This window comes from Podarcis cretensis, assembly GCF_951804945.1.
Source record: "Podarcis cretensis genome assembly, chromosome: 5".
Lineage (NCBI taxonomy): Eukaryota > Metazoa > Chordata > Lepidosauria > Squamata > Lacertidae > Podarcis > Podarcis cretensis.
The window spans coordinates 43,581,498-43,609,160 of record NC_137174.1 but is presented as its reverse complement, the minus strand read 5'-3'; the positions used below and the strand labels follow the sequence as shown (position 1 = coordinate 43,609,160).

General features: G+C 40.9%; 1 protein-coding gene across 9 annotated transcripts in view; it reads left to right on the top strand.

Moving 5' to 3' along the window:
* The window catches only part of PTPRE (protein tyrosine phosphatase receptor type E), a 120,105-nt gene that overhangs the window by 56,408 nt on the left and 36,034 nt on the right, over positions 1–27,663 (top strand). For 7 of the 9 annotated variants that reach the window (XM_079977146.1, XM_079977147.1, XM_079977145.1 and 4 more), the window contains 3 exons: positions 14,584–14,690; positions 26,159–26,261; positions 26,577–26,650. In XM_079977146.1, the coding sequence (XP_079833272.1) occupies positions 14,588–14,690; positions 26,159–26,261; positions 26,577–26,650 (280 nt within the window). In that variant the 5' untranslated portion in view covers positions 14,584–14,587. Of the gene's footprint in view, positions 1–14,583; positions 14,691–26,158; positions 26,262–26,371; positions 26,476–26,576; positions 26,651–27,663 lie in introns of those variants that run through there. The other 2 variants (XM_079977150.1, XM_079977149.1) reach the window with 1 other exon arrangement.

Genomic DNA, 27,663 nt, shown 5'->3' with positions numbered 1-27,663 from the left:
AATAGGTTGCAATTCAGAAACCTCAAAACTTCTCAACTGGTTTAAATTATTGTCAGAGGTGATGCAGTATCTTTGTATGGTTACATATGAAGTGCTACATTACAGCTAAAAGACTGACTGATGATTCTACTACTCTGATTAACATATGCATTCTTCTTCATCTTACTATTTCATGAGCCTGCAATTATGAAAGGAACTCAATTCATGGGATTGCATTATATCGCAGCCAATCCCCATTCCTTAACATAAGCGTGTACATTTCAGTAGGGGTTCACTACGATACTTAAGAAATCAGTATACCATTTACATTTATCCCGGTTTTCCATCTTTTTTATTGTCCTGTTGATAAGCTAGTTGTAATTATATCAGATTATGGTTAATTACTGCAGCTGCATCTTTTTACTGTCATTAGAAGGAATTTACTGCAGCCGTTCTTTGACTTCATGACTTGAAACGTCAGTCCTTTCTTTCATGTAGGCTCAGGGCAGGGGTTTTCAAGACCCCCACAATCATAGAACCAGTGGCATCATGATTTCCCACCCCCTGGAACAGCAGGCACACACCTTCCCATCTTATATAAAAAACTGTCTACTCATAGAATTGTAGAGTTGTGAGGTACCCCAAGAGTAATCGAATCCAACCTCCTACAATGCAGGAATCACAACAAAAGCATCCCTGGCAGATGACCATCCAACCTCTGCTTAAAAACCTCCAATGGAGGAGAGTGACCCACCATTTTAAGACACTGATTTTCATGAGAGCATATACTGTATTTTCCCATGTATAAGACTATATTCCCCCCAAAAAAATTTTTTTAAGGTTAAAATTGGGGGTTGTCTTATACACAGAAAAATATGGTAACTAGATACAGTAAGGCTGAAGGCACAATGTAAACTGGACTTTGAAAACATATTTTTGGACTTCCGGAGGCGGCGCGAACGGCAATGGCTGCCCTTTCCTAGTCGGGAAAGGGAAGCTCCGCCGAAAAAGGGTCTCCCGCTGCGGCGAAGCGGGGACCCATTCAGGAAAACCACAGGCAGCAGAAGCCTGTGGTCTTGGGGTCCGGCGGGCGCCAGGAGCAGCCCCCAAAACGTTGAAGGAGCCCCGTAAGGGGCTCCGGATCGCGGAGGGGGTTGCGGCGCTGAGGATCGTTCCGCAATCGGCGGAGTGAAGCCGCGTTGCTGCTGTCGGTGAGCGCTGTCCTTTCTTCCTAAACTACAGATTCGGAAAACAACAACCCGTGAATAAACGGACTTTAAAAGTTTCGGGACTTTAAGTACTTAATTTGGCTGAAAGCGGAGTGACGAAAAATAGGAAGTCCGTCTTCCGCTGTCATTGAAGCATTAAGCAAAGAGCCGGAGGAGTGGAGGCAAAGAGTGAACTTTTAATCTAACAGATCTGGGCATTCATGGAAATTATTTTTAAGCTGAATAAGGACTCTAAGTAATTGATTATATGACTTTTATGTGGACTTTGATACCTTTCTTCTATTTGGATTACAATTAAAGTAAGAAACCCAGGTGCTGGAACTGCCTGAGTAATTGAGTAGCCAGCTTGCAGGGCTGGATACTTTTGAACTTAAACTTTGAAACAATCTGAGGGAGTTTGAATTGGTTACTTTGAAGCATCTTTTGGAATACCAGCAAGCACTGTCTGAAACACTGAAACACTGTGACTTTTTAAACACCAACTCTGCTAAAAATTACCTTATTGAAGGCTCTCGGACATTAAATGGGATTACAATATTTTTATGGAAATTGTCTTCTTTTCTAAAGACATTTTAAGTTCCCCCTAGAGGATTTGGGATTAATAGCAGTGACATTGTTTTACTTTCCCTTTCCCGGCCTCCTGTTTGACTATTACCATCTGGGCCGCTGTTTCTCTCATGGGAACAACTCAGCTTGACCTTGAATTTTAGATAACTCTGGAATGAGTGGCGCAAGAAGAAAGGGACCGAGAACCAGACAAACAACTCTAACCGCAGTCTCCCAGGCACGTAGATCATCTGTGCCTACTGTGCTTACTTTGCCTACTCTGACTTCTGAGAAAGAAGCTGCTTTTCTGCCAAGGGCAGAAACTGAGGAATTTCAATTGGAAGAGATGGCCTCAGGAGGAATCAGCTCTACTTTAGAGAAAATTCTTGAAAAACTGGAATCTTTGGAAAAAAAAGTGGAATCCTTGGATAAAAAAGCTGATCAACAAACAGCTAAAATTGAACAAAATACTGAATGTTTAAATAGACTAACTGGACAAGTCGCACAAAATGTGCAAGCAATTGGAGAACTGAAGGAGACTGCAGGTGAAAATCGGAAATTGGCTGAAGATACCAGCCAAAGATTGGGAAATTTAGAGAAAGAGGTAAGACCACTCAGCAAACAAGTAGGTGAACATCAGACCTATCTTTCTATGATAGAACTACAGAATAGACAGACTAATTTAAGGATAAGGTCGATACCAGAGGTGGAAGAAGGCAACTTAGCTGAGTTCCTGACTAAAGAATTTTCCAAGTTTTGGAACCTAGAGGAAAAGGACTTCAAAATTACATCAGCCTTCAGACTTGGAAGACTTATAAAGAGAGAGAAGCCCAGAGACTGTTTAATAATATTGAGATCAAAGGAGGAAAGGGACAAGATTTTGGGTTTACATTACGGAAAGTCACTGGACATTCTGGATAAAAGAATCGAAATTTTTAAGGATATTCCTAAACAACTGTTGGATCTTAGAGCTGACTATTTGGAACTAACAAGACTGTTAAGGAGCAACACAATTATCTTCAGGTGGGACTTCCCTCAAGGATTATCTTTTACTTTTAGAGGGAAGAAGATTAAAATTAGATCACTGGAAGATAGAGACAAATTTCTGATTGCATACGGAGAGGACCTTCAAAAAGGACTGGAATTACCCTCGGGGCCTGAAGTACCAGAGGTGCCTGCACCCTCGGATTCTGAAGACCCAGCGAACAAGGTACTACCCCTAGAAAAATAACCAGACTTATTCAGGATGTCTCTGCAACTTTTGAGCTGGAATATAAATGGCTGTAACATTCCGGAAAAAAGAAGGAAAATTTTTCATATATTGAAAAAGGAACAATTGGACATTATTTGCTTACAAGAAACACATGTGACTAGGCTCCATCGGAAAGTACTAATAAACAAAAGACTTGGTCAGGAATTTATATCTTCAGACAAAGTAAAGAAGAGAGGCGTGGTGATATATGCAAAAGAGAGCCTGTCACCCAAATTCTTATTTAAAGATGAATATGGAAGAATTTTGGCAATCGAAATACAACATCAAGGAGAAAAGATTCTGATATTAGGAATTTATGCACCAAATGAAGGGAAGTCGGAATTTTTCAAGAAGTTGCATGAGACTATGCTGGAACATCTGGATTATGACAACATCATCATGATGGGAGATATGAACGGGGTTGTATCAACAAATATGGATAAGTCACAAAGCCAGAATGTCACTAAAGATGGCAGACTACCAAAGACCTTTTTTGAAATGACTGACAATATGGACTGGATAGATATTTGGAGAACGAAGAATCCCTTGGGAAAAGAAGGAACATTCTTCTCTGAAGCTCAGCTGACTTGGACAAGAATCGACCAAATATGGATAACTAGAGGTCTGGCACCGAAGGTCAGAAAGGTGGAAATCTGCCCAAAAACCTGCTCCGACCATAATGCACTGAAAATGGATATGATACTATTACCAACTGGCTCCTTTAGATGGAAGATGAATGACAATTTGTTTAGAGATCAGGAGATTACTAAGAAGGCCCAGAAAGCATTGAAGGATTACTTTGAGATAAATATGAACACTGCGGTGGAAAAAAGAATTATTTGGGATGCAAGTAAAGCTGTGATGAGGGGGTTCTTGATACAACAGAACGTGGCAAGGAAGAGGAAACAAAATGACAGAAAAGATAAGATTCTGGAGAAAATAAAAGAATTGGAGAAGAAGTTAAGATCAAACCCGAAGTCCCTGCCGATCTTGAGAGAAATCAAACTCTATCAAGCACAGTATTCTAAACTGATAAATCAGGAAATAGAGTGGAAGATTAAATTAATGAAACAAAAAACTTTTGAATCGGCAAACAAATGTGGGAAACTGCTAGCTTGGCAGTTGAAGAAGAGACAAAAATTGAATACAGTTACAAATTTGGAAATTGAAGGAAGAAACATTCAGAACCCCACGGAGATTAGAAAGTGTTTCCAGAAATACTTCAAAAAATTATATACTCAAGGGCCGCAGAATGAGGATGAGATAAAGCAATTTTTGGAGAAAAATGGACTTAAAAGGCTGTCACAAGAAAATAGATCTCTCCTGAACAGTAAAATAACATGTCAAGAAATTGAACAAGCCATTCAAAACATGAAACCGGGCAAATCTCCAGGGCCAGACGGGCTAACCTCCAAGTATTATAAGATATTAAAAGACCATTTGATTCAACCACTGATGGAGGTTAGCAATGAAATTATGGAGGGGAGGAGGGCGCCGGAATCGTGGAAGGAAGCTTTCATCACATTGATACCAAAATCGGAAGCTGAAAAGACACAACTTAAGAACTACCGTCCCATCTCCCTTTTAAATGTGGATTACAAAATCTTTGCAGATGTTTTGGCAAGTAGATTTAAAAAAGTTCTAAATGAAGTAATTCATAAAGACCAGGCAGGCTTTCTCCCAGGTAGACACATGTTTGCTAATACAAGGAACATTATTGACATTTTGGAACTTTTGCAAACTGATATAAATACAAAAGCAGTCTTAATCTTTATAGATGCGGAGAAGGCCTTTGATAATATCTCTTGGAAATTTATGAAGGGAAATTTAAAAGAAATGGGAGTGGGTCGGGGTTTTGAGAATGGGATTGATGCAATATATTCAGAACAAAAGGCTAAATTGATAGTAAACAATGTGGTTACTGAAGAGTTTAAAATTGAAAAAGGAACACGACAAGGCTGCCCGATTTCCCCTTTGTTATTTATATCAGTTCTGGAGGTGCTCTTGAATATGATTAGAGGGGACCGGTTGGTGGAAGGGATTCAGGTCGGAGCGAAACAATATAAACTTAAAGCTTTTGCAGATGACCTAGTTTTGACCCTGCAGGAGCCAGAATCTAGTACAAAAAGAGTATTACAACTGATTCAAGATTTTGGTCAGGTGGCAGGATTTAAACTAAATAAACAGAAAACTAAGGTGTTGGGGAAAAATCTGACAGATGTAGAGTCGGAACAGTTTCAGAGAGAAACGGAACTAACTGTGGTTAAAAAAGTAAAGTACCTAGGGGTAAACATAACAGCAAAAAATCTGAGCCTATTTAAGGATAATTACGAAAAATGTTGGTCTGAAATTAAGAGAGATTTGGATAGTTGGACAAAATTGAAGCTTTCTCTGTTAGGCCGAATCGCTGCTGTCAAGATGAATGTATTGCCAAAGATGTTGTTTTTGTTTCAAACATTGCAGATTGTGGACAAGACAGAGTGTTTCCGGAAGTGGCAGAGAGATATATCTAGATTTGTCTGGCAGGGCAAAAAGCCCAGAATTAAGTTCAAGATACTAACTGATGCGAAAGAAAGAGGGGGCTTTGCCCTGCCAGACCTAAAGTTGTATTATGAAGCCGCAGCCTTTTGCTGGCTAAAAGACTGGCTACTTCTTGAGGACACTGACGTATTGGACTTGGAAGGGTTTAATAATGCCTTTGGTTGGCATGCATATCTATGGTACGATAAGGTTAAGATTAATAAGGTCTTTAAGAACCATATTGTCAGGAAAGCAGTTTTTAAAGTCTGGACAAAATACAAAGACTTATTGGAAAATAAAACTCCGAGGTGGCTTTCACCTCTGGAAGCTAAGGCCCGAAAAAGACTCAATATGGAGGCCAACTGGCCAAAATATTGGGAAATATTAGAAAAAGATGGAGACAATTGGAAATTGCAGAGTTTGGAGAAAATGAAGGATAAAGTGCGAGACTGGTTACATTACGCTCAGATTAAAGAAGTTTTTAAAAATGACAAAAAGCTAGGGTTCCAGGTGGAGAAATCGAAGTTGGAAACAGAATTGTTAGAGCCAAAAACTAAGGTTTTATCAAGAATGTATAACTTGCTGCTGAAATGGAATACACAAGACGAAATGGTTAAATCGGTTATGATAAAGTGGGCTCAGGATATTGGGCATAATATTATGTTTGAGGACTGGGAAAGGTTGTGGACCACTGGGCTGAACTTCACTGCATGTAATGCTTTGAAGGAAAATGTAATGAAAATGATATATAGATGGTACATGACCCCAGTTAAACTTGCCAAAATATACCATTTGTCTGATAATAAATGTTGGAAATGTAAAGAACATGAAGGAACATTCTTTCACCTCTGGTGGACTTGCCCTAGAGTGAAGACCTTCTGGGAAATGATTTATAATGAGTTGAAAAAGGTATTTAAGTATACCTTTACTAAGAAACCAGAGGCCTTCCTTCTGGGCATTGTCGGCCAGAAGGTGTTAAAGAAGGACCGAACATTTTTTATGTATGCAACAACGGCAGCAAGGATACTCATTGCCAAGAGCTGGAAAACTCAAGATCTACCCACACTGGAAGAATGGCAGATGCAGCTGATGGACTATATGCAACTGGCCGAGATGACTGGCAGAATCCGAGACCTGGGAGAAGAGAGGGTTGAAGAAGACTGGAAGAAATTCAAGATTTATCTACAAAAGTATTGTAACTTGGTTGAATGCTAAGAAGGATGCTAGATCATAAATAATTGCCTACCACTGAATTAGATTGAACTTGACGATAAGTGAGATTGAGGGAAACATAAAATTTGTGGAGAATAGATTAAATTAACTGAACAAAATTTAAGAATATAAACAAGATGATAAATTGCTGGAAAAAATTTATAACGATGTAAGTGGGAGTGGGAGACGTGAGGGAGTCCAAAGAAGTTCTGAAAAATGTGTTATGATCCATGTTATATTGTTTATTATTTTTGCATTTTGTATTTTAAAAAAATCTCAATAAATATTTATAAAAAAAAAAAGAAAACATATTTTTGAATTATGCATTATCTATAACTAGACAACAATGTAATAATCATCAAGAAGTTTAATGTGTTAATTAACTTTCCAATGCCAGGGTATCCATTTGTGTTTCTTGTGAATGGGTCCCTGCTTCACTTCAGATGTTAATACAAGAATCACAGCAATTATCACCAATCTGCTAATGTAAAAGGTTCAAATTATACCTATTGAACATATATTTAAGCTCTAATTGTCACCAACTGGGATTATTATTATTATTATTTTGCATCTCACTGCCATTCAAATCTCACCATACAATTGTTTCATGTCATGCAATCTGACAAAGTGAACAGAGTCCATGAAAGCTCATGCTTATAAATGAAATAATCTTTAAGGGACCATAGAATTATTTTTGCTGCAAGCTACTCATCTGGAAGCTCTCTCCCAGTAACAATTACAGTATAACTATTCAGTCTTTCAGATCTAGAGTGTCCTTGTTCTTTTTGGACAGCAATCAGCACTATTGGAGCTCTGCATATTTTTTGTCTCGGGAGATTTGTGAAGAAATAATGAGCAGCACGCAACTAACTCATTCCATCAGCACAACGATTGACACTCAGTTTACGGAACTTCTCCCTAACCTCATGTTTGGAGGTTCCTACAATCTTCAGAGCAGGTTTGGGGGGGGGGTGTAGAAGGGGAGGAGAGACAGAGAGAAATTTTGTTGTGCAAACATAACTGTTTACACTGATGGAAAGCATTGGCTGGATTGTGTCCTGTGTGAAATGTTATGTGCCTTCTGGGGAAAAAAAGAGCTATTTCATCTTCTAACATCTTAAATGATTTCTGTTGACACTTTGTGCAGGTCATTTTGGCTCATTATTTTTCATACAGTAAAACACCAGAACATCCCTGCTGGATCAGGTGATGGCCCATCTAGTCCAGCATCCTATTCTCATGGTGGCCAACAGATGCCCATGAGATGTGTGAAAGAAGGACTGGAACTTAACAGCATCCTCCCCTCCTGTGGTTTCCTAGAACTAGTATTCAGAAGCGTATTGCCTCTAGTAGCCATTGACAGCGTTTGTCCTGCATGAATTTTTCTAATCCTATTTTAAAAGTATCAAAGCTGGTGGCCATCCTGCAGGAGCAAATTCCACTGTTTAGCTATATTCTATGTGGAGAAGTACATATGTAAAGGTAAAGGGACCCTTGACCGTTAGGTCCAGTCTCAGATGACTCTGGGGTTGTGGCACTCATCTCGCTTTATTGGCCGAGGGAGCTGGCGTACAGCTTCCGGTAAGAAAGCTTTAAAGATGCTTCCATTATCATAACAATGAAACTTAGATTATAGAGTCCTAGAAACAAACACTAAAACAGCAACCTAAGTGGTTTCTAAAGATACAAAACAATTTCGTGCTATAAATGCAACAGCAGCTGCACTAAACTTGGAACAGTAAATTCCTCGTAGGTTGGGGTGAACAAGTGTTCTGTAACCTGATGTGGAAGCCCAATAGCATAGGAGCAATTTGCATCTCTAGAAGAAGGGAATTTGGAGTCAGGTGCTACTACAAAGAACACTGTCTTCCATGTCTCCCCACAACAAGCCAAACCTTGCTCCATCAACTTGGATCCAAAGTTGCTTAGGTCTTTATGTATCAGCATATGCCAGTGCTATATATCCTACAGAACTAATGTTATATGTCTGCACAGGTATACATGGTAGCCATGCTCAGCACCAACTGATGTTTCTGGACCATCTTGAAATGTAACCCTATCTAGAGTTTATTGCAGTAGTCTGGACATGAGGTGAGGGCATGGATCACAGCAGCAATGTTATCACTGTCCAGGAACAGACATAACCGATGAATCAGCCACAGCAGAGATAGGCAACCCTTGCTACTGATGTCAGGACTCACGTTGACAATGCTGGGTCTAGGAGTACCCTAAGAGTCAAGGACAGCATCTAGAGCAGACTATTGAACCACCTCCCAGGCATGAGAACCACCAACCAACAGTATTTCTATGTTCTCAGCACCAGTTCAGCACGGCTTCATCTAGTTCACATGGTATGGAGAAATAGGGCTGGGTATCACCTGCATTAAACTAACCATAGTTGGTACTAACCACAGCACAGCACAGTTAGCAAAAGCTTCTGAACTCCTACAGGTACTCACCTCAAATGATGAGGGAAAGGGAGTTTGGGGCATGTGAGCCCAGGGAGAGATGTGATGTGTTTATGTAACACTAATCCATGTTTCAGCATTATGCTATAATGAAGGCATTATTTGTTTATCATTTGCCTTTCCATTTAGAAAACTTCTGTACTTCCATTTGGAGCAAGGTGGTTCAGAACATTAAAAACTAAAACCTTAGGATTGTCCCACTTGCATTAACCCCCCATCCAAGCTTTGTGATCAGTTTCACACTAGCTTTGTTTCAGTGACTTTGCATTCTCAGGTGGCCCCAGGCCATTCTCTGGGTCAACAATTTTAAGACATAAACAGCTTCAGTAAAAGCACCACTAATAATTGTAGACTAAAAACACAGAAAATCAGCAGAAGCATTAAGAGTGATAGAATAATACAGTGGTACCTCGCTTCAGGTTACAGACTAATCTGGAAGTAGTACCTCGGGTTAAGAACTTTACTTCAGGATGAGAACAGAAATTGTGGGGTGGCGGCAGTGGGAGGCCTCATTATCTAAAGTGGTACCTCAGGTTAAGAACAGTTTCAGGTTAAGAATGGACCTCCTGAACGAATTAATTTCTTAACCCGAGGTACTACAGTGGTACCTCGGGTTACATATGCTTCAGGTTACAGACACTTCAGGTTACAGACTCCTCTAACCCAGAAATAGTACCTCGGGTTTAGAACTTTGCTTCAGGATGAGAACAGAAATCGGGCTCCGGCGGCAGCAGGAGGCCCCATTAGCTAAAGTGGTGCTTCAGGTTAAGAACAGTTTCAGGTTAAGTACGGACCTCTGGAATGAATTAAGTACTTAACCCGAGGTACCACTGTACTGTAAAGGCTTGGTCTGGTACCTAAAATATTTGGTGTCAGTGTAGCTCCCATTGCAGTGCAGAAGTAGCATCTGGAGCGGAGCCTTGTCCCAAGATCTTAATCAGAGATAAATCTCAGTGGTGTACCTTCACATGAAGGGATTGCAGGAGTTTTAATCCTTTCAAGTATTCATTTCAATCAACCACTTTGCACTGAACTCGTTTTTTGCAAAATTATTAAATGGGTAGGGAGCCTCAGGCTCCCTGGTCTCTCCGTCTGTCCCTTGGGACTCTCCTCAGGCTACACTTCTCACTTGACCTGTTTCACTTTGTCCTTCATTATTTTTTGCCTGGCAGTGATGTGTCCTTGAGCTCAGATGATGACTCTTGCTTGCTGAGATGAAGATTGAGAAAGGTGTGTGTGTGTGTGTGTGTGTGTGTGTGTGTAGAAGCTAGCCTACTGTCCAAAGGAGAAACTTGCATTCATTGCTCCATCCACTTCTGGCCCTTCTCACCACTGGAATGTGGCCCTTGGAATGTGGGTCTCAGGCTGTAAAAGGATCCCCACTGCTGCTGTAAAAGGTCATGGTAGTTCTCTATAACAAAGGAAGTGCTCATATGCATATTCCATCTAGGCATGCTGTATGTATTTAACTATTGTCACACTTGTCTGTGTTAGAAATATTCAGTTTGTTTCTTTACCTTTTTCACATAATGCTACATTTATTTTTTAAAAAAAGTTTTGGGGATGTGTTATGGATAGAGTTTCTTATGTTTCAGAAAGTGCAGGAAAAGCAGAAAACTGGCATTTGACGTGGCTCAGGTCTCTTGCTATACAGCCCCATCTGCTGTACAAAAATATAGTGGCACCTGAGAAATGCTATCCAAGCCCATTTTTACCATTAAATAATTTTACCATTAAAAGATTTTTACATCCTTCTTTAAGCTCATGCTGTTCCTTTCATTATTATTATTTTTCAGAAATACTGTATAGTGTTTTTGCAACTAAGCAATGAAAATTCTACAAATAAACCTACAAAAAATTTGCCAAACCTCTAGTTTCAAGCTGGCTATATTTTTTTCCTGATGGATATAATTGTCCGCCACATGGTTTCAAAAGCTGTGATTTATCTGTGTGTCATTGGAATAGTCAGCTTGGGTATTGGATGATGTAGAGCCAACAGGAGGAAGCAGCTTTTGATACATGTGATTTTTAAAAAATGCAGTCTGGCTACTAATTTACTTATTCATTGATTCATTTGATGCATTTGTTTCCTGGCCCATCTGAACAGGTCATACTGGCCTAATTTGAATTTCCTGCAGAAGCCTTGGCTCCCCCTACCCTACAGGATTATAAGGAGTAGCTGGGAAACTTTCATTTGAATTTTAAATTACTTACACCATGTCACAATATTCAAATCTGGACAAAACATGGTTAGTCTTAGCTTGCTTCAACAAATCATTATTATTATTTTAGACCACAGTTAATGAACTTGGAATTTTTTTTAGCAAACCATAGTTAAGATTAACAAGAGCTAATGGTCCAGGTGACATGTTAGTATGTGAATAATCTAAAATATGTTTTCTTTTAGTAAGACAAAGGTTTGGGCAGTTCTCCAGTGGAAAAGGATTTCATAGCTGAGAGGCAGACATTGCACACACCACTGTATGCTCTTGAAGTGTTGACTTTGTGCATCGTTGGTAAGCTGAATAATCAATAGTAAGCTTAAGATGCTGCCTATACTAGGGATTGTAATGGGAGACAGAGAGGAGGGCAGTTTAGCAATGGTGCAGTGCTCAAGCCATTTACAGCTTTGGGAATCGTTTTTAGCTGTGCTGTGTACTGCCTTGTTTATTGCTTGTGTCTTCGAAAGATTAAAAAATAAGCAGAAATCATAAAACTACTTGCTTGCTTTAGAATTTTAATATATACTTTCCCTCCCATAGCATCTAATCATATATTTAGAATAGTTGACAGAAGTATCCACTGTGAATTTAGAGTTGAATTCGAGCTTTTCCTGTTTTTTATTTGTGAATCGAAAGTGGCCTACATATTCTCTTGAAGCATCTTCTGAACACATTTTAGAGATAAGTAAGGCTGAGTTATAATGAGGTTAGGGTGGCTATCATAATTGGTAAATTGTTGTCAACTTTCTGGGACTTTGTGATGTCGTTTTTAAAATGTATGTATTGACGAAATCCAAGGTATGCCTACTCAGAAGCCATAGCTCTATTGCTAAAGAAGAATATCGCGGACGGGTGTAAGAATCACCTCTTTGCTTCTCTCCAATCCCCATTAGGATGTTATGCCTGTCACTATTTTGAATTTCCTGGTAGTAATCATTCTCACTACTACTGAACTGATGCAAAAGTTCTCTATTATTCATTCCTGTGAACTATAACTTCGCTACTTGGTGAACAGTGATACCATCTGGAAGATCTGTCTGTGTCAATAGAACTGTATTTGGTGTGCTGAATTTAGGTGTTCAGTTCTTCGTTTGTAATAATGTGTCTTTAAAAAGACCAGCTAGGAATTCAGTCAATTCTTGGATTGTAGTTCATCCTTCAGTTACTGATATTGCCAGTGACTACTGAAATGAATATAGGCTGCCTAAGGCTAAAAAAATATCTTTTGTATAGTGCTTTAGGAAAGTCTGGTGATACAATTTAGTATTACAATGGTACCTCAGGTTACATATGCTTCAGGTTACATAAGCTTCAGGTTACAGACTCCGCTAACCCAGAAATAGTGCTTCAGGTTAAGAACTTTGCTTCAGGATGAGAACAGAAATCGTGCTCCAGCGGCGCGGTGGCAGCGGGAGGCGCCATTAGCTAAAGTGGTGCTTCAGGTTAAGAACAGTTTCAGGTTAAGAACGGACCTCAGGAACGAATTAAGTACTTAACCTGAGGTACCACTGTACTGAATTGCGGTCCTTGACCCTTCGCTATCCACTCATGCCATTCAAAAAGTTTTTTCCTGACTTTGTTATCTCATATTAGAACCAGTAATTTGTGATAAATTATATTTTAAAGCCCTGTGTACTTTTAAAGGTTCTCTCCTGCACAAGTTCTGTTATGCCGCTGTCAGGATTTCTCTGCATGCTGGTATTGTATATTTACATGGTATAATGAGGGAGGGGCAGATGACAACTAGTTTTGTCTAGTTCATAATGTAATCCTATGTACCTTTACTGAGAAGCAAAATAATTTTTTAAAATGTAGTGGGTTCGGTCCAGTGTGTATGTTGGGGCACTCTGTGAACTCATTACAGAGAAAGAGAAGCAGCCAGAGTATTCTTATTTTAGTTTGTTGTTCAGGCCTTTGGTACACGAACCTTGTGCAGCAATTTATAGGTATATATGTTTTGGCCAAGGTGTGACATCCCACTGTCTCGCACTGCCTCCCACCATCACCAGTCTAGCTGCTGCATCAGTTGGTGTTCCGGGACAATGCCCAAGGCAGTTCTGCATAGCACGTCTCCCAAATTACTGTCGAGCCCTTCTTATAGGTCAGCCTTACATTATTTGATTGAGCAGGAAGAAGAGGGACAGATGAGGATATGGGAGGAATGTGGAGAGCTCCCATGATGTGTCTGTGAGTATGGAAGAAGGAAGGGAAGGCAAAAGGGATCCAGTGGGATCTCCCCCCCATAGACTGAATTGAGCCTGCTGCATGTGGGTTTTTAAAAGGCAACCCAGACCTGCAGTCTGTATTATAATATCTAGTCATGTCCTTTGCAAGGGTATGATTACGAGTTATACAAATTATTTTATGTATTAGTGGAGTTGGTGTTGTAGAAGCTTCAAGCGTACCAGTTCCGACTGCATGTTTTCAGTGCTCACTTGTGGAAGAACAACAACAATCCAGCGACTCATCATATAAGAAACTAAGTTGTCAGCAAGAAAAGTAGACTGGAACAGCAGCAGATTGTTACAAAATGATCATCACGCAACCTAGGAATTTGTTCCATTTTCTGCATATGTTGTTTAGTTTTATACTCGCTAAATTCGTGTCAGATTTCTTCTTCAACAGCTTGTAATCTCTGCCAGCTTTTGGATGTGCAAACAAGCAGCAACAGAGGAAATGTGGGTGACTCGCATTTCCTCTTTTTGTACTTCCATGTAATATGCAACATGAGAACTTGTGCACCTTTCCCTTGGTGAGATAATGAAGGCCAAATGTTGAGGAAGAGGCAGAAACCCCCAGTTTGCATATCCCAGAAGAAAAGAGGAAGGGGGAGTGGGGCATGTCCTCTGCAGCAGTTTCTGTGTAATGCCTGGAGCTTTTTTTTTTTTTTGGAGTAGCAAGTTTTTATTCTTGGTGTTTTTCAAATCCCTTAATTTTCCAACCTTGAAAGATTTGTGGTATAGAATAAGACTTTGGGCACTAGGGTGGTAGTTTCACAAATACTTGTAAGACTTTGGACACAACAGATAAACAATATTCCCTTACAAAAGTCATTCTTTCAAAAAAATAAAATTCAAACCTCCTTCGTGATAATATGAACATGACTTGCGTATGTTAGTATGGGTTTTATATTTTTCTCTGTGTTTGCTTAACAGGTCCATGATGGAATACTCCTGTTCAGTCTTGCTAATTTCCATTAGTTTTCTGCACGGCGAAGCGTTGCGTGGCAATGGGACTGCATCACTTAATGATACAACAACAAGTAAGAAACACTGAATTTTGGGGGTCGGTCTGCGTCAGTACTTTGTTCATATAAATCTTCATTCCTTTGGTTTCAGATGGTGTTTCATGCTTCCTGCTTTAACATTTATAGCACCACATATCTTATGAAATCAATGTGGGATCAGGCTTGTGTTCTTCTCAACTCATACATGCTGAACATTATCTGTAATATGTATGAGTAATTGACTGACTATTTCCCATTGACAAATATTTTGTTATGATGCTCTACTTTGGAAGCTTCTCTGAGGCTTTTCTACAATTCTAGATAAGAAGCTACAAACCCCCAGTACTTGTCATCAAGGGCTGCCAGTAGTTCTTTGGTAACTCTAAAGCACAGGGATCGACCTGCTTTTTACTGCTGCCACAAAAGCCTTGATGGTTTTAAAGCTTTCCAGTTAACTTCATTAATACATAAAGCAGTAGCAGTTGACTTGAAACTGACTGCTCTTCCTCTTACTGAGTTCTCTTGCATTTGAATAATCTTACTCCAAATGCAAGTTTATTTCTTGGTTCAGGAACCTCTGCTTATCTAAATCAGCAGTCATGCATATTTTCATGTCTGCAACATGGGACCTCTTTTTATTGTCTGTATCCATTTCTCTCTATATATATATTTGCTTTTTGCTTTTTCCCAGTGGTCTGGCTTGTATAAAGAAGCTACCCCCTAGACCTGTGGTTCCCAATGTGGGGCACACGCCCCAGAGGATGCAATTCGATTTTTAAGGGGGACAATCCAAGAATGAGTTATTAACAGTGAATGGCCTTTCAGGCTTCCTCAACGTGAATAGGAGTTGATGGAAGTGAGTCAGCAACACTACAGAATCTTCTCCTTTGGAACAAGTGGCCTGCTAATAGAAAGTTGATGTGGAGTTCTTACCTTGGGATATATTGTTTTTCAACATACCAGTGCTGAGTGGGGCTCTGGGGAAAGGGAAGCGAATTGTGCTTGACTGGTGAGGGTCCCCCCCCCCCGAAAAATCAAGGAGCAACTTGGCCTGCTTAGCCCCCAGTCATATTACATATTCTCTCTCTGTCTCTCTCTCCCCCCTTCCTCCTGTGTGTGTGTGTGTGTGTGTGTGTGTGTGTTCCCAGACAGTTATCTTAGCAGGTAAAGCCTCTTGGGCTTGCTGATAGAAAGGTTGGCAGTTCGAATCCCTGCGACGGGGTGAGCTCCTGTTGCTCTGTCTCAGCTTCTGCCAGCTTAGCAGTTTGAAAGCATACCAGTGCGAGCAGATAAATAGGTACCGCTGCAGTGGGAAGGTAAATGGTGTTTCCGTGCGTTCTGGCTCTCATAACAAACCTCTGTGTGCCAGTAGTGGTTTAGTCATGCTGGCCACATGACCCTAGAAAGCTGTCTGTGGACCAACACTGGCTCCCTTGGCCTGAAAAGCGAGATGAGCACTGCAACCCAAAGTCACCTTTGACTGGACTTAACCATCCTGGGATCCTTTACCTTTACCTACCTCTCTTCTCAGCAGCAATAATGTGGCACATTTCCTTCTCCTGTTTCTTCTCTCCCTAAGTTCCTTTACCTCCATGTCCCCTTTGGGATCCTTGCATGCTGAGTATTGTTGAATGCAATTCTTACTGAGTTACTTGAAGCATTTTCTTGCTCAGCAAGTATGCCGATTGCTCTAGGGACTTTGGACAAAAGCCACATAAATACCAGGGGAAGCAGGTATGTCACCTGTTCTACAGCAGCTTAAATAAACAGTGTAGCAGTTGTTCTAACAGAGGATGCTCATACACCATACATTTAAATCACATAACTTCCCTCACAGAATCCAGGGAATTGTAGTTTGCTAAAGGTGCTTTAGCGAAAGGAAAGTCCAATGCTGTAAAGAAAAATATTGCATAGGAACCTGGAATGTAAGAACCATGAACATGGGTAAGTTGGAGGTGGTCAAAAATGAGATGGCAAGAATAAATATTGACATCCTGGGCATCAGTGAACTAAAATGGACGGGAATGGGTGAATTCAGTTCGGATGACCATCATATCTACTACTGTGGGCAAGAAACCCGTAAAAGAAATGGAGTGGCCCTCATAGTCAACAAAAGAGTGGCAAAAGCTGTACTGGGATGCAATCTCAAAAATGATAGAATGATCTCGATACGAATCCAAGGCAGACCTTTTAACATCACAGTAATCCAAGTTTATGCACCAACTACTGGTGCTGAAGAAACTGAAATTGACCAATTCTATGAAGACTTACAACACCTTATATAATTGACACCAAAGAAGGATGTTCTTCTCATTATAGGGGATTGGAATGCTAAAGTAGGGAGTCAAGAGATAAAAGGAACAACTGGCAAGTTTGGCCTTGGAGATCAAAACGAAGCAGGGCAAAGGCTAATAGAGTTCTGTCAAGAGAACAAGCTGGTCATCACAAACACGCTTTTCCAACAACACAAGAGACGACTCTACACATGGACATCACCAGATGGGCAGCATCGAAATCAGATTGATTATATTCTCTGCAGCCAAAGATGGAGAAGCTCTATACAGTCAGCAAAAACAAGACCTGGAGCTGACTGTGGCTCAGATCATCAGCTTCTTATAGCAAAATTCAAGCTTAAACTGAAGAAAGTAGGAAAAACCACTGGGCCGGTAAGATACAATCTAAGTCAAATCCCTTATGAATACACAGTGGAAGTGAGGAACAGGTTTAAGGATTTAGATTTGGTGGACAGAGTGCCTAAAGAACTATGGATGGAGGCTCGTAACATTATACAGGAGGCAGCAACGAAAACCATCCCAATGAAAAGGAAATGCAAGAAAGCAAAGTGGCTGTCCAATGAGGCCTTACAAATAGCGGGGGGGAGAAGGCAAGCAAAATGCAAGGGAGATTGTGAAACATACAGGAAATTGAATGCAGATTTCCAAAGAATAGCAAGGAGAGACAAGAAGACCTTCTTAAACAAGCAATGCAAAGAAATAGAGGAAAGCAATAGAATGGGAAGAACCAGAGATCTGTTCAAGAAAATTGGAGATATGAAAGGAACATTTCGTACAAAGATTTCCATAATAAAGGACAAAAGTGGAAAGGACCTAACAGAAGCAGAAGACATCAAGAAGAGGTGGCAAGAATACACAGAGGAATTATACCAGAAAGAAACGGATGTCTCATATACCCCAGGTAGTGTGGTTGCTGACCTTGAGCCAGACATCCTGGAGAGTGAAGTCAAATGGGCCTTAGAAAGCACTGCAAATAACAAGGCCAGTGGAAGTGATGGTATTCCAGCTGAACTATTTAAAATTTTAAAAGATGATGCTGTTAAGGTGCTACACTCAATATGCCAGCAAGTTTGGAAAACTCAGCAGTGGCCAGAAGATTGGAGAAGATCAGTCTACATCCCAATCCCAAAGAAGGGCAGTGCCAAAGAATGCTCCAACTATCGCACAATTGCACTAATTTCTCACGCTAGCAAGGTTATGCTTAAAATTCTACAAGGAAGGCTCAAGCAGTATGTGGACCGAGAACTCCCAGAAGTGCAAGCTGGATTTAGAAGAGGCAGAGGAACCAGACCAAATTGCAAACATGCGCTGGATTATGGAGAAAGCTAGAGAGTTCCAGAAAGACATTTACTTCTGCTTCATTGACTATGCAAAAGCCTTTGACTGTGTCGACCATGGCAAACTATGGCAAGTTCTTAAAGAAATGGGAGTGCCTGATCACCTCATCTGTCTCCTGAGAAATCTCTATGTGGGACAAGAAGCTACAGTTAGAACTGGATATGGAACAACTGACTGGTTCAAAATTGGGAAAGGAGTACGACAAGGCTGCATTTTGTCTCCCTGCTTATTTAACTTATATGCAGAATTCATCATGCGAAAGGCTGGGCTGGATGAATCCCTAGCCGGAATTAAGATTGCCGGAAGAAATATCAACAACCTCAGATATGCAGATGACACAACCTTGATGGCAGAAAGTGAGGAGGAATTAAAGAACCTTTTATTGAGCGTGAAAGAGGAGAGTGCAAAATATGGTCTGAAGCTCAACATCAAAAAAACGAAGATCATGGCTACTGGTCCCATCACCTCCTGGCAAATAGAAGGGGAAGAAATGGAGGCAGTGAGAGATTTTACTTTCTTGGGCTCCATGATCACTGCAGATGGTGACAGCAGCCACGAAATTAAAAGACGCCTGCTTCTTGGGAGAAGGGCAATGACAGGCCTAGACAGCATCTTGAGAAGTAGAGACATCACCTTGCCAACAAAGGTCCGTATAGTTAAAGCTATGGTTTTCCCAGTAGTGATGTATGGAAGTGAGAGCTGGACCATAAAGAAGGCTGATCACCGAAGAATTGATGCTTTTGAATTATGGTGCTGGAGGAGACTCTTGAGAGTCCCATGGACTGCAAGAAGATCAAACCTCTCCATTCTGAAGGAAATCAGCCCTGAGTCCTCACTGGAAGGACAGATTGTGAAGCTGAGGCTCCAGTACTTTGGCCACCTCATGAGAAGAGAAGACTCCCTGGAGAAGACCCTGATGTTGGGAAAGATGGAGGGCACAAGGAGAAGGGGGCGACAGAGGACGAGATGGTTGGATAGTGTTTTCAAGGTTACCAGCATGAGTCTGACCAAGCTGCGGGGGGCAGTGGAGGACAGGAGTGCCTGGCGTTCTCTGGTCCATGGGGTCATGAAGAGTCGGACACGACTAAACGACTAAACAACAACAAAGGTGCTGGGGAGGGGACACAGGTGGCGCTGTGGGTTAAAGCCTCAGCGCCTAGGGCTTGCCGATCGAAAGGTCGGCGGTTCGAATCCCTGCGGCGGGGTGCGCTCCCGCTGCTCGGTCCCAGCGCCTGCCAACCTAGCAGTTCGAAAGCACCTCCGGGTGCAAGTAGATAAATAGGGACTGCTTACCAGCGGGAAGGTAAACGGCGTTTCCGTGTGCGGCTCTGGCTCTGGCTCTGGCCAGAGCAGCGATGTCACGCTGGCCACGTGACCCGGAAGTGTCTCCGGACAGCGCTGGCCCCAGGCCTCTTAAGTGAGATGGGCGCACTACCCCAGAGTCTGTCAAGACTGGCCCGTACGGGCAGGGGTACCTTTACCTTTACCTTTACCTAAAGGTGCTGGGAACTGTAGCTCTGTGAATGGTGAACTACAGTTTCCCAAGATTCCTTGGGGGGGAGTCATGTCTAAATGTGCTTCAAATGCTTGTTGTGTATGCAGCCAAGGTGAGGCATGTGTAAGTTGTTTTTGGCAATACATCGGTTGTGTGTGGGGTGGCGGGGTGTTAAACAAAAATACCTTACCTTATTTGCAAAAACAGCAGACAGTACAAAATGTTAGTATTAAGAGACACACAGGCCACAAACGTTTATAATGGTGTCATAGAGGAAAATAAAGATTGCTGGGGGTGGGGAGATACAATAGAGGTTTCTAAAAATAAGAGCATCAATATAGAACTTCCCCCTTTCCTCATAATACCATAAATGGGTGGCTTCGCCTTCATGCCTTGTTTGTCAGCTTCCAGAGGCATATGACTGTCTGTTGTTGAAACAGGAACTAGAAAGAAGAGCTTAGCCTAATCCACCCAGGCAGTTATCAGCTTTGATGAATGCTACCTTATTGCCACAAAGCCTGCTCAGAAGTGGGGAAATGTATTTGCTTTAATGTACTAGATTTTGAACATATTCCTTCTTGCAAAATTTCACAACCTGGGTTAGAGAGTACCTACTGGAATTTACCCCCTGGTTGGAGCAATAAGAATCAAGCACCTAAGATCATCTTGTGCAGAACCTGGAAAACAGCAAAGTCATGCTTGGAAACTGCCATGCTTTCTGCCAGTTCCCCCCCACCCCCACCCTCCTCATTTGACAACCCTCAGGATTTTTGCTGTAGGGCCTGAAAGCAGAAATCCTATGGCACAGCAATGCTAAGCTGGCTATCAACACAATCCCAGTGACAGCTGCTTCAGGGTCTGTGGAAACATTTTGAAAGCTCATTCTTTCAAAACCAGAACAGTACATTCAGTAACGTCATAGCTTGTATCACTATGAAATTAAGCATTTAGCTGCCTGTCTAGCAGAGGTGGTGTATGCATGCACATTGAGTCTTGCCCAGGTCAGGTGGAGGAGAGCCCATGTGCTAACAGACCTTTCTCTGTTACATCAAGCAACAATAGGTATGAAGCGTTATAGAACGTGGACTTTCTTTGTCCCCTTTTATTATTGTTGTTGGCTAGGCATGCAGAAAGGTCTGCAGTGATGGTTGAGATTGGTGTCATGGTTGCAGATGCATCCTTCAACAAGCAAAGCAATATTCCATAATCTAGGGGTTAGAGGGCAAGGATGCTTAGAAGAGACATTCCTAGGCTTACTGATTCCTTGGCCACAGGATCTTTTCCTTTACTCTCAGCTCTTTGACAGTGGCCTGGTTTGCATATTACACCGAGTCCAAACTATGGTTAAGTATGAATGTGCAGGCTCTCAGGGAGAGGGTAATGGATGCCATGCTCCTTCCTGGTCATTCATCTTCTTCTGAAGCTTTTCCTGTTTATAAAATTTTATACAGGGAGAAGATCTTTTTTAAAACGGGGGGACGGACCTCTGTTTTATTTAATGCATTTCAAGTAGGAACAGGGTGGGTGCCATCTAATAAGAGGTGATATTGGTATATTGAAAAGGGAAGTTATTTACAAAGATTGGCTGGCTATAGACTATAACTAAAGCTTCTCATAACGTGGAGCCTAAATTACTGTTGCTACAGCTCTCCAAACCTTTCAAACCACATAGCCCACCGTGTGTCACATGTTTAACAAATTGCCATACTCTATTTTAGGCCTGTACTGCTGCGGTTGACTATTTGTTGCAATGAAAAGGACTGCAGCAGATAGATCTGTAGTTTGTTGCTTGTGTTTGCTATTAGTACAACTGCTGAGTATATTTATTATAAGAATTGTTAAATCAGGATTATTCAGGTTGCATTTATATGCTTCTGTGCATTTAAAGTGCAAAGACAATTCACTTTCATAAGAGTATTACAAGTTTGTATGCATATGGAAATCAGAAAATCATTAAGTTGCTTTCCCCAGTGTGGATTTTTGAAAATTGTGCTCTTGTGCATATTATTTCCAGTGGTGTGTTTAAGAGACTAGGTTGCAAATCATGAAGTTCCTGGTTTGAATCCTTTCTCTGCCATGAACTTATAAGGTGGCTTTAGGCAAGCTGCTCTCAGCCTCAGTCCTTCTATCCGTTGTATATGGATAATACTGACTAACCTTTTCAGGGATGTTACAAGACTGCAACTAGATAATAACTGGAAGGTCCTGCCCAAATGTTTTTATTCAATGCCATTTATAAGTTCATAAGGACAAAAAGTTACGTGTTCCAAATACTTTATGAAAAATGTTCTTCTCTTTACCCCACCAACACCAAAAAGGGATCCATTAAATATCGTTTTCAGGGTTTGCAGAAGTACACACTAACCCTGTTAAAAAAGACAAACCAGCCCAGGGTGAACTGTGCATTCTTAGTAGCTGCAGAATGTTGAAAGATGGGAAACAGAAAACTGGTTGTGTAGAGTAGAATGCCCTCCATGATCCTCTGACAATTTACAGAGTTGTATGCTGGAGAAGGGTGTGGTGGATGGATGGATGGATGCATGCATGGATCCCTAAGCAGGAACATTCCTTCCATGTGACGGGACATTTTTTCCTTGTAGAATTATGAAGCCCAAAACAGGAAAGCAAATATTGTGAACTTCAAAGATTTGGTAACAACTTCAAGAGAAAAAGACAACATCGCCTGAAAAATAAGATGTGCATGTTCTGTTACACACATTACATGCTGCAAAGAACAGCCATAACAAAGTGAAAGTTGTTGTGATAACACAGGATGATGATGATGAAGTATCACTGTTTGGATTCAGTACAGAGCTAGGAGTCACCTTCAGTATCTACCTATTATATGTTGAAGTCACACTGCCAGTGTTGGTAAGGTGGTCCCTGTTGCCCTTCTTGCTTGGCTTCACTGGATGGCTATTTGAACATAGGAAAATAAACTTCATGGAAAATGTGGGTGACCTTACGAGGCATTGATTCTGCTGTCCATCATTCCAAAAACACATATTTTCAAAGTAAAAAATCATAGTAGTTCATAGTAGTGAAAATTCACTCACTTAAGAGATGTGTTTTATTGTGTGTGTGTGCTTTTATGTTCACACACACACACACACACACACACACACACTACACCTGAGCTGTAAGGGTATATCTCCTGGAGTTTTGCAAACTTTTATATGCATACAATAGTTTTCACCTGCAGTGTGCAGCTTGTAGCACCCGTGGCCGATAAGTGCATAAGTAGTTCAGTGCCATTTGTAAGTAGAACCATGTGGAATGGGTGCAACGGCCTAGTTTCTTCCATGCCAGCAGTATGTTGTCTCAGTGGCATGGAAAGTAACCACATAATTGCACTCTTCTCATGAGGCATTACTACCACAATAATTATTAGTTTTATTATTGTTATTTACATACAGTGATGGTTCCAGGAGCACGCCCAAACTGCAAACTGCCTCTTTAAGGGGTGTGTAACCCCATCCAGAGCACACAACTTAGTCATCTGCACTTTTGCTAAAGAGTAGCACGAATGATCTCAAGCTTCTGATAAGCTTCTCCAAGTTCTGATATTAAGGACCGCCTCTCCCCATATGAACCAACACAGACCCTACAAACACCATCTGAGGCCTTTCTCATGTGCCTCCTCCCCGAGAGATCCAGAGGGTGATGGTACAAGAGCAGGCCTTTTCAGCGACGGATCCCTGTTTCTGGAATGCTTTTCCCAGGGACGTTCGTCTGATGTCTTCATTACATATATTTAGGCACCAGGCAAAAATGTTTCCCTTTAACCAGGCATTTGACTGGTTAACTTGCTATGTCTTTTTAAACATATTTGTGGGAGAGGGTTTATTGGTTTGTTCTTTTTTTTATTATGTATTCTGTGTTTTTATGTTGTGAACCACTGTCGTGCTTTGCAAGAGAGTTCAGCAAAAGTCTGCTGCACATGCACAATCTTGTGTGTTGCATGTAAGGAGATCTGCTGCTCTATTTAAAGTTCAGAAGTTGTGAGAAGGAAACAGTAGGTGGGGAAAGGGGTGGGGGTGGGAACCTTGCCAATTAAAGTACAATAATTGGTTTGGATTCCTCTAGGTTACGAGGCAGAATGAAGTATGCTTAGTCCTATGGGTACTTATTAGTTTTGTTGCAATGGATGGCATTGGATAGAAAAAGTATTTCATTATAAATAGAAGTCTGTAACTAAACTAAAGCTTCTGTAACTAAATATTTAGGGTGGTTCTGTGTCTGAAAATCCCTAAGGATTCAGCAGACAATAATACTTTTGTTTCTGCATAAGGAATGCCTGTCGTCTCAGTATTATTGTAAAAACAAAAATGTTATGACTATACACTTTTTTATCTCTCATATCTCATCGGCCATCTTTTCTTTCTTCCTCCCTCTGAAATATGATGTTGGTATTTTCTAAGATTATTACTCTGAGTATTTTTATATGCCTAATGTCAACACCCATTTTCTCACTTTATATTATCCCTTCTTCATTTGCATTTGGTTTTAAACAGCAGAGGTTTGAATAAAACACAGTGGAGGAAAACAATTTTTCATGTTAGCTTCTGAGTTGTACCCATCTCTGCTATTTTCCTTGTTAAAACTGACTTGTCTGGGTTTTCTTAATTTAAAAAAGCTCAGCTTCGCTCCATACCTGCTTTGCTTAAACCTGTGGCATTGTTTAAATCCAGTTTTCATCTCAGTGTGGCTCCACCCCCATTTTACTTAAACTCCTGTCACTATACAATGAGAAGGCAGGAACACTGAAAGGGGGAAAGCGACTGTTTTAAACTTCTCCCTCTTCCATTTCTCACCTGCCTCTTGTCAAAAGAGATAACAGATGCAAAGCCCTGACATATTCCATGGTACATTCCCACAAATATGTATTTAATTCCTGGTACCACAAAGTTCCATATTCAGACCATGTTGTGGGCCAGACTATATATTTTTTTGGGGGGGGGGGGGGATGAATGAATTCCTATGCCCACAAATAACCCAGAGATGCATTTTAAATAAAAGCACACATTCTCCTCATGCAAAAACACCAGGCAGGCCCCACAAACAACCCAGAGATGCATTTTAAATAAAAGCACACATTCTACTCATGTAAAAACACGCTGATTCCTGGACCTTCCGCGGGCTGGATTTAGAAGGCGATTGGGCCGGATCCGGGCCCCGGGCCTTAGTTTGCCTATCCATGGTGTGGTACCTTAGCAGAGATTGTTGATGAGGAAGTAAGAACTGGTGGTGGTTTGTGAGTGGGGAAAACTTACTGCCCTTTTAAAATCAGTTGGCATCCACCTGTTCCTGGTGGTCAAATAGTCCACATTTTTCCACCTTCGCCGCATCAAGCAGTTGGTCCTTTACCTTTCCCGCCCCGACCTGGCCACAGTGATCCATGCGATGGTCACCTCCAGGCTTGACTACTGTAATTCGCTCTATGCGGGGCTGCCCTTGAATCTGTCCCAGAAACTCCAGCGGGTGTAGAATGCTGCAGCGAGGCTCCTCACAGGGTCTCTGCCATGGGAGTATATTCACCCAGTGCTTTTCCAGCTGCACTGGCTCCCGGTGGAGTACAGGGTCAGATTTAAGGTGCTTGTTTTGACTATTAAAGCCCTTCACGGCCTAGGTCCCTCGTACCTACGGGACCGCCTCTCCTGGTATGCCCCACGGAGGACCTTAAGGTGCATATATAGCAACACCCTAGAGGTCCCAGGCCCTAAGGAAGTTAGATTAGACTCAACCAGAGCCAGGGCCTTCTCAACACTGGCTCCGGCCTGGTGGAATGCTCTGTCTCTTGAAACCAGGGCACTGCGGGATCTGATCTCTTTCTGCAGGGCCTGTAAGACAGAGTTGTTCCACCTGGCCTTTGGCTCAGAATCAGGTTGATTCCCTCCCCCTTTTTCTTTTCCCTTTCTCCTCCTATGATGAGATTGCCCCCTAATTGTTTTAATGTTGTATCTTAATCTTTTAAATTGTATTTTCATCAACTTGTTTTTATTACTGGTTGTTAGCCGCCCTGAGCCCGGTCTTGGCTGGGGAGGGCAGGGTATAAATAAAAATTTATTATTATTATTATTATTAAAGCTCAGAAGGGTACATGAAGGGCATTTATGGTTTGATGGTGTCTGACAGCAAAGAAGCAAATAGCTGTATGGGAAAACTATTCTGAAAGTGCAAGTGACAAGGGAATTGTTGCTGTCAGGATTCTCATTTCTAGCCAAGAACTTCAAAAGAGATTATAACTTGCTCAAAATGCTATGTGGCTAATTCGTGTTAAGTAATTTGTTTAGGAACTGTGTGTATGCGATTTTATCTGTTAGAGATTAAGAAATTCGTTCTTTCCCCACTCCTTACTTCTCTTTTTAAACTCCTAGGCCCTCCAAAAGAAAACAGTCCACCGCCACATCTGTTGACTTCAATGCTGATCCTGATTCTGGTGTTTATAATTTTGATCCTTTTAGCTGGCTATTTCTTCAGGTAAGCAGACATCAGAGGCTTAGCTTGGAACTAGTTCTGTCTTGTTTCCATGTGATCTAATGAGGAAATGAAAGTGTGTTGCGTGCAGCTGTGCCGGCTGCACTCACCCACATTATCGAGGGCAGCGAAGGATGTTACACACACTGTTTCTCTCCACCATCTGAAGCTTTTACAAACGGAAGATGATTAGAAAGAGTTTTTCCAGAATTACATGGTTTGTGAGACAAGCTGCAGTATTATACGTAAACAGGTAACTTATTTATTCACAACAGATCTGCACTATCCCCCTAAATTTATCTTATTATAATTATTAAGGTTCAGGAAACACAGAAAAGCAGTGGTGACTTCAAGTGATAAAAAAATACCGAATGGAATCTTAGAAGAGCAAGGTAAAATATAAATTTGATTTACTTAATATTGAAAATCTTAGGTTTTTTAAAGTGGTAAATATAATGCTGAATGTAAATGTTTGGTTACTGAAATGTTTGTTACTCTTAGTTGTTTTTAATTTAAAAACTTTATTTACTTTTTTAAGCAACTTTCGCTTTTGTAGTAATATGCTGCTTACAAGTTTCTATCTATAACAGGATGTAGGATCCAACACAAAGACTGGAAATTGAATATATTTATATTTAAAGTCTAGTTAGACTTGGGCCACTTTTTACATATTATAAATGTTAGGTATAGAACCGGGAGATCTTAAGCATACCTTGTCCTAAAATCAGGTTTGAAGAAGGGTATATAAATATTTTAAAGAAATAATTACACAAGAATATTTTGTAAATGTGAGAAGCAGTAGTTTGAAAACATGTGTATCATACCTATTCATTTGTGAAGGAGACAGAAATCACTGTAGAACCCAGCTGAGTGAACTGGATGTTTTTATTTCATGTATTAAAAAAAGCCTTGAAACAGAGCCATGAATTGGACTTGCAGAAAGTTGCAGCTATTGAATAATACTTTGGTTTAAAAGTAGTGGTTCTTAAGCATCTTTATCTCTGTCCTAGATCATAACCAGTGTAATGTTGCTAATACCTATCAATTAGATATTGCATTCCAAGTGTTCAGGGCACTTTAGACTGCAGTCCTGTGCACACTTACCTGGAGTAAGGTCACATCCTTTAAATCACTTGGCTTTCCCCAAAGAATCCTGTGAACTTTAGTGTATCCCCTCAGAGACCTTAACAAACTGCAGTTCCCAAGATTATTTGGGGGAAGTCATGTGTTTTCAATGTATGGCGTGAATGTGACCAAGGTCCTACTAAACTTAACAGGACTTGCTTCTGTGTTGCTGTGCATAGGATTGTGCTATGAGAAACATTCTCTTGGTGTCAAACTACAGTTTGTAACTGGAATTATAGCGTGTTGGTTAGGCGAGTATTTTGCTTTCCAGATATAACAC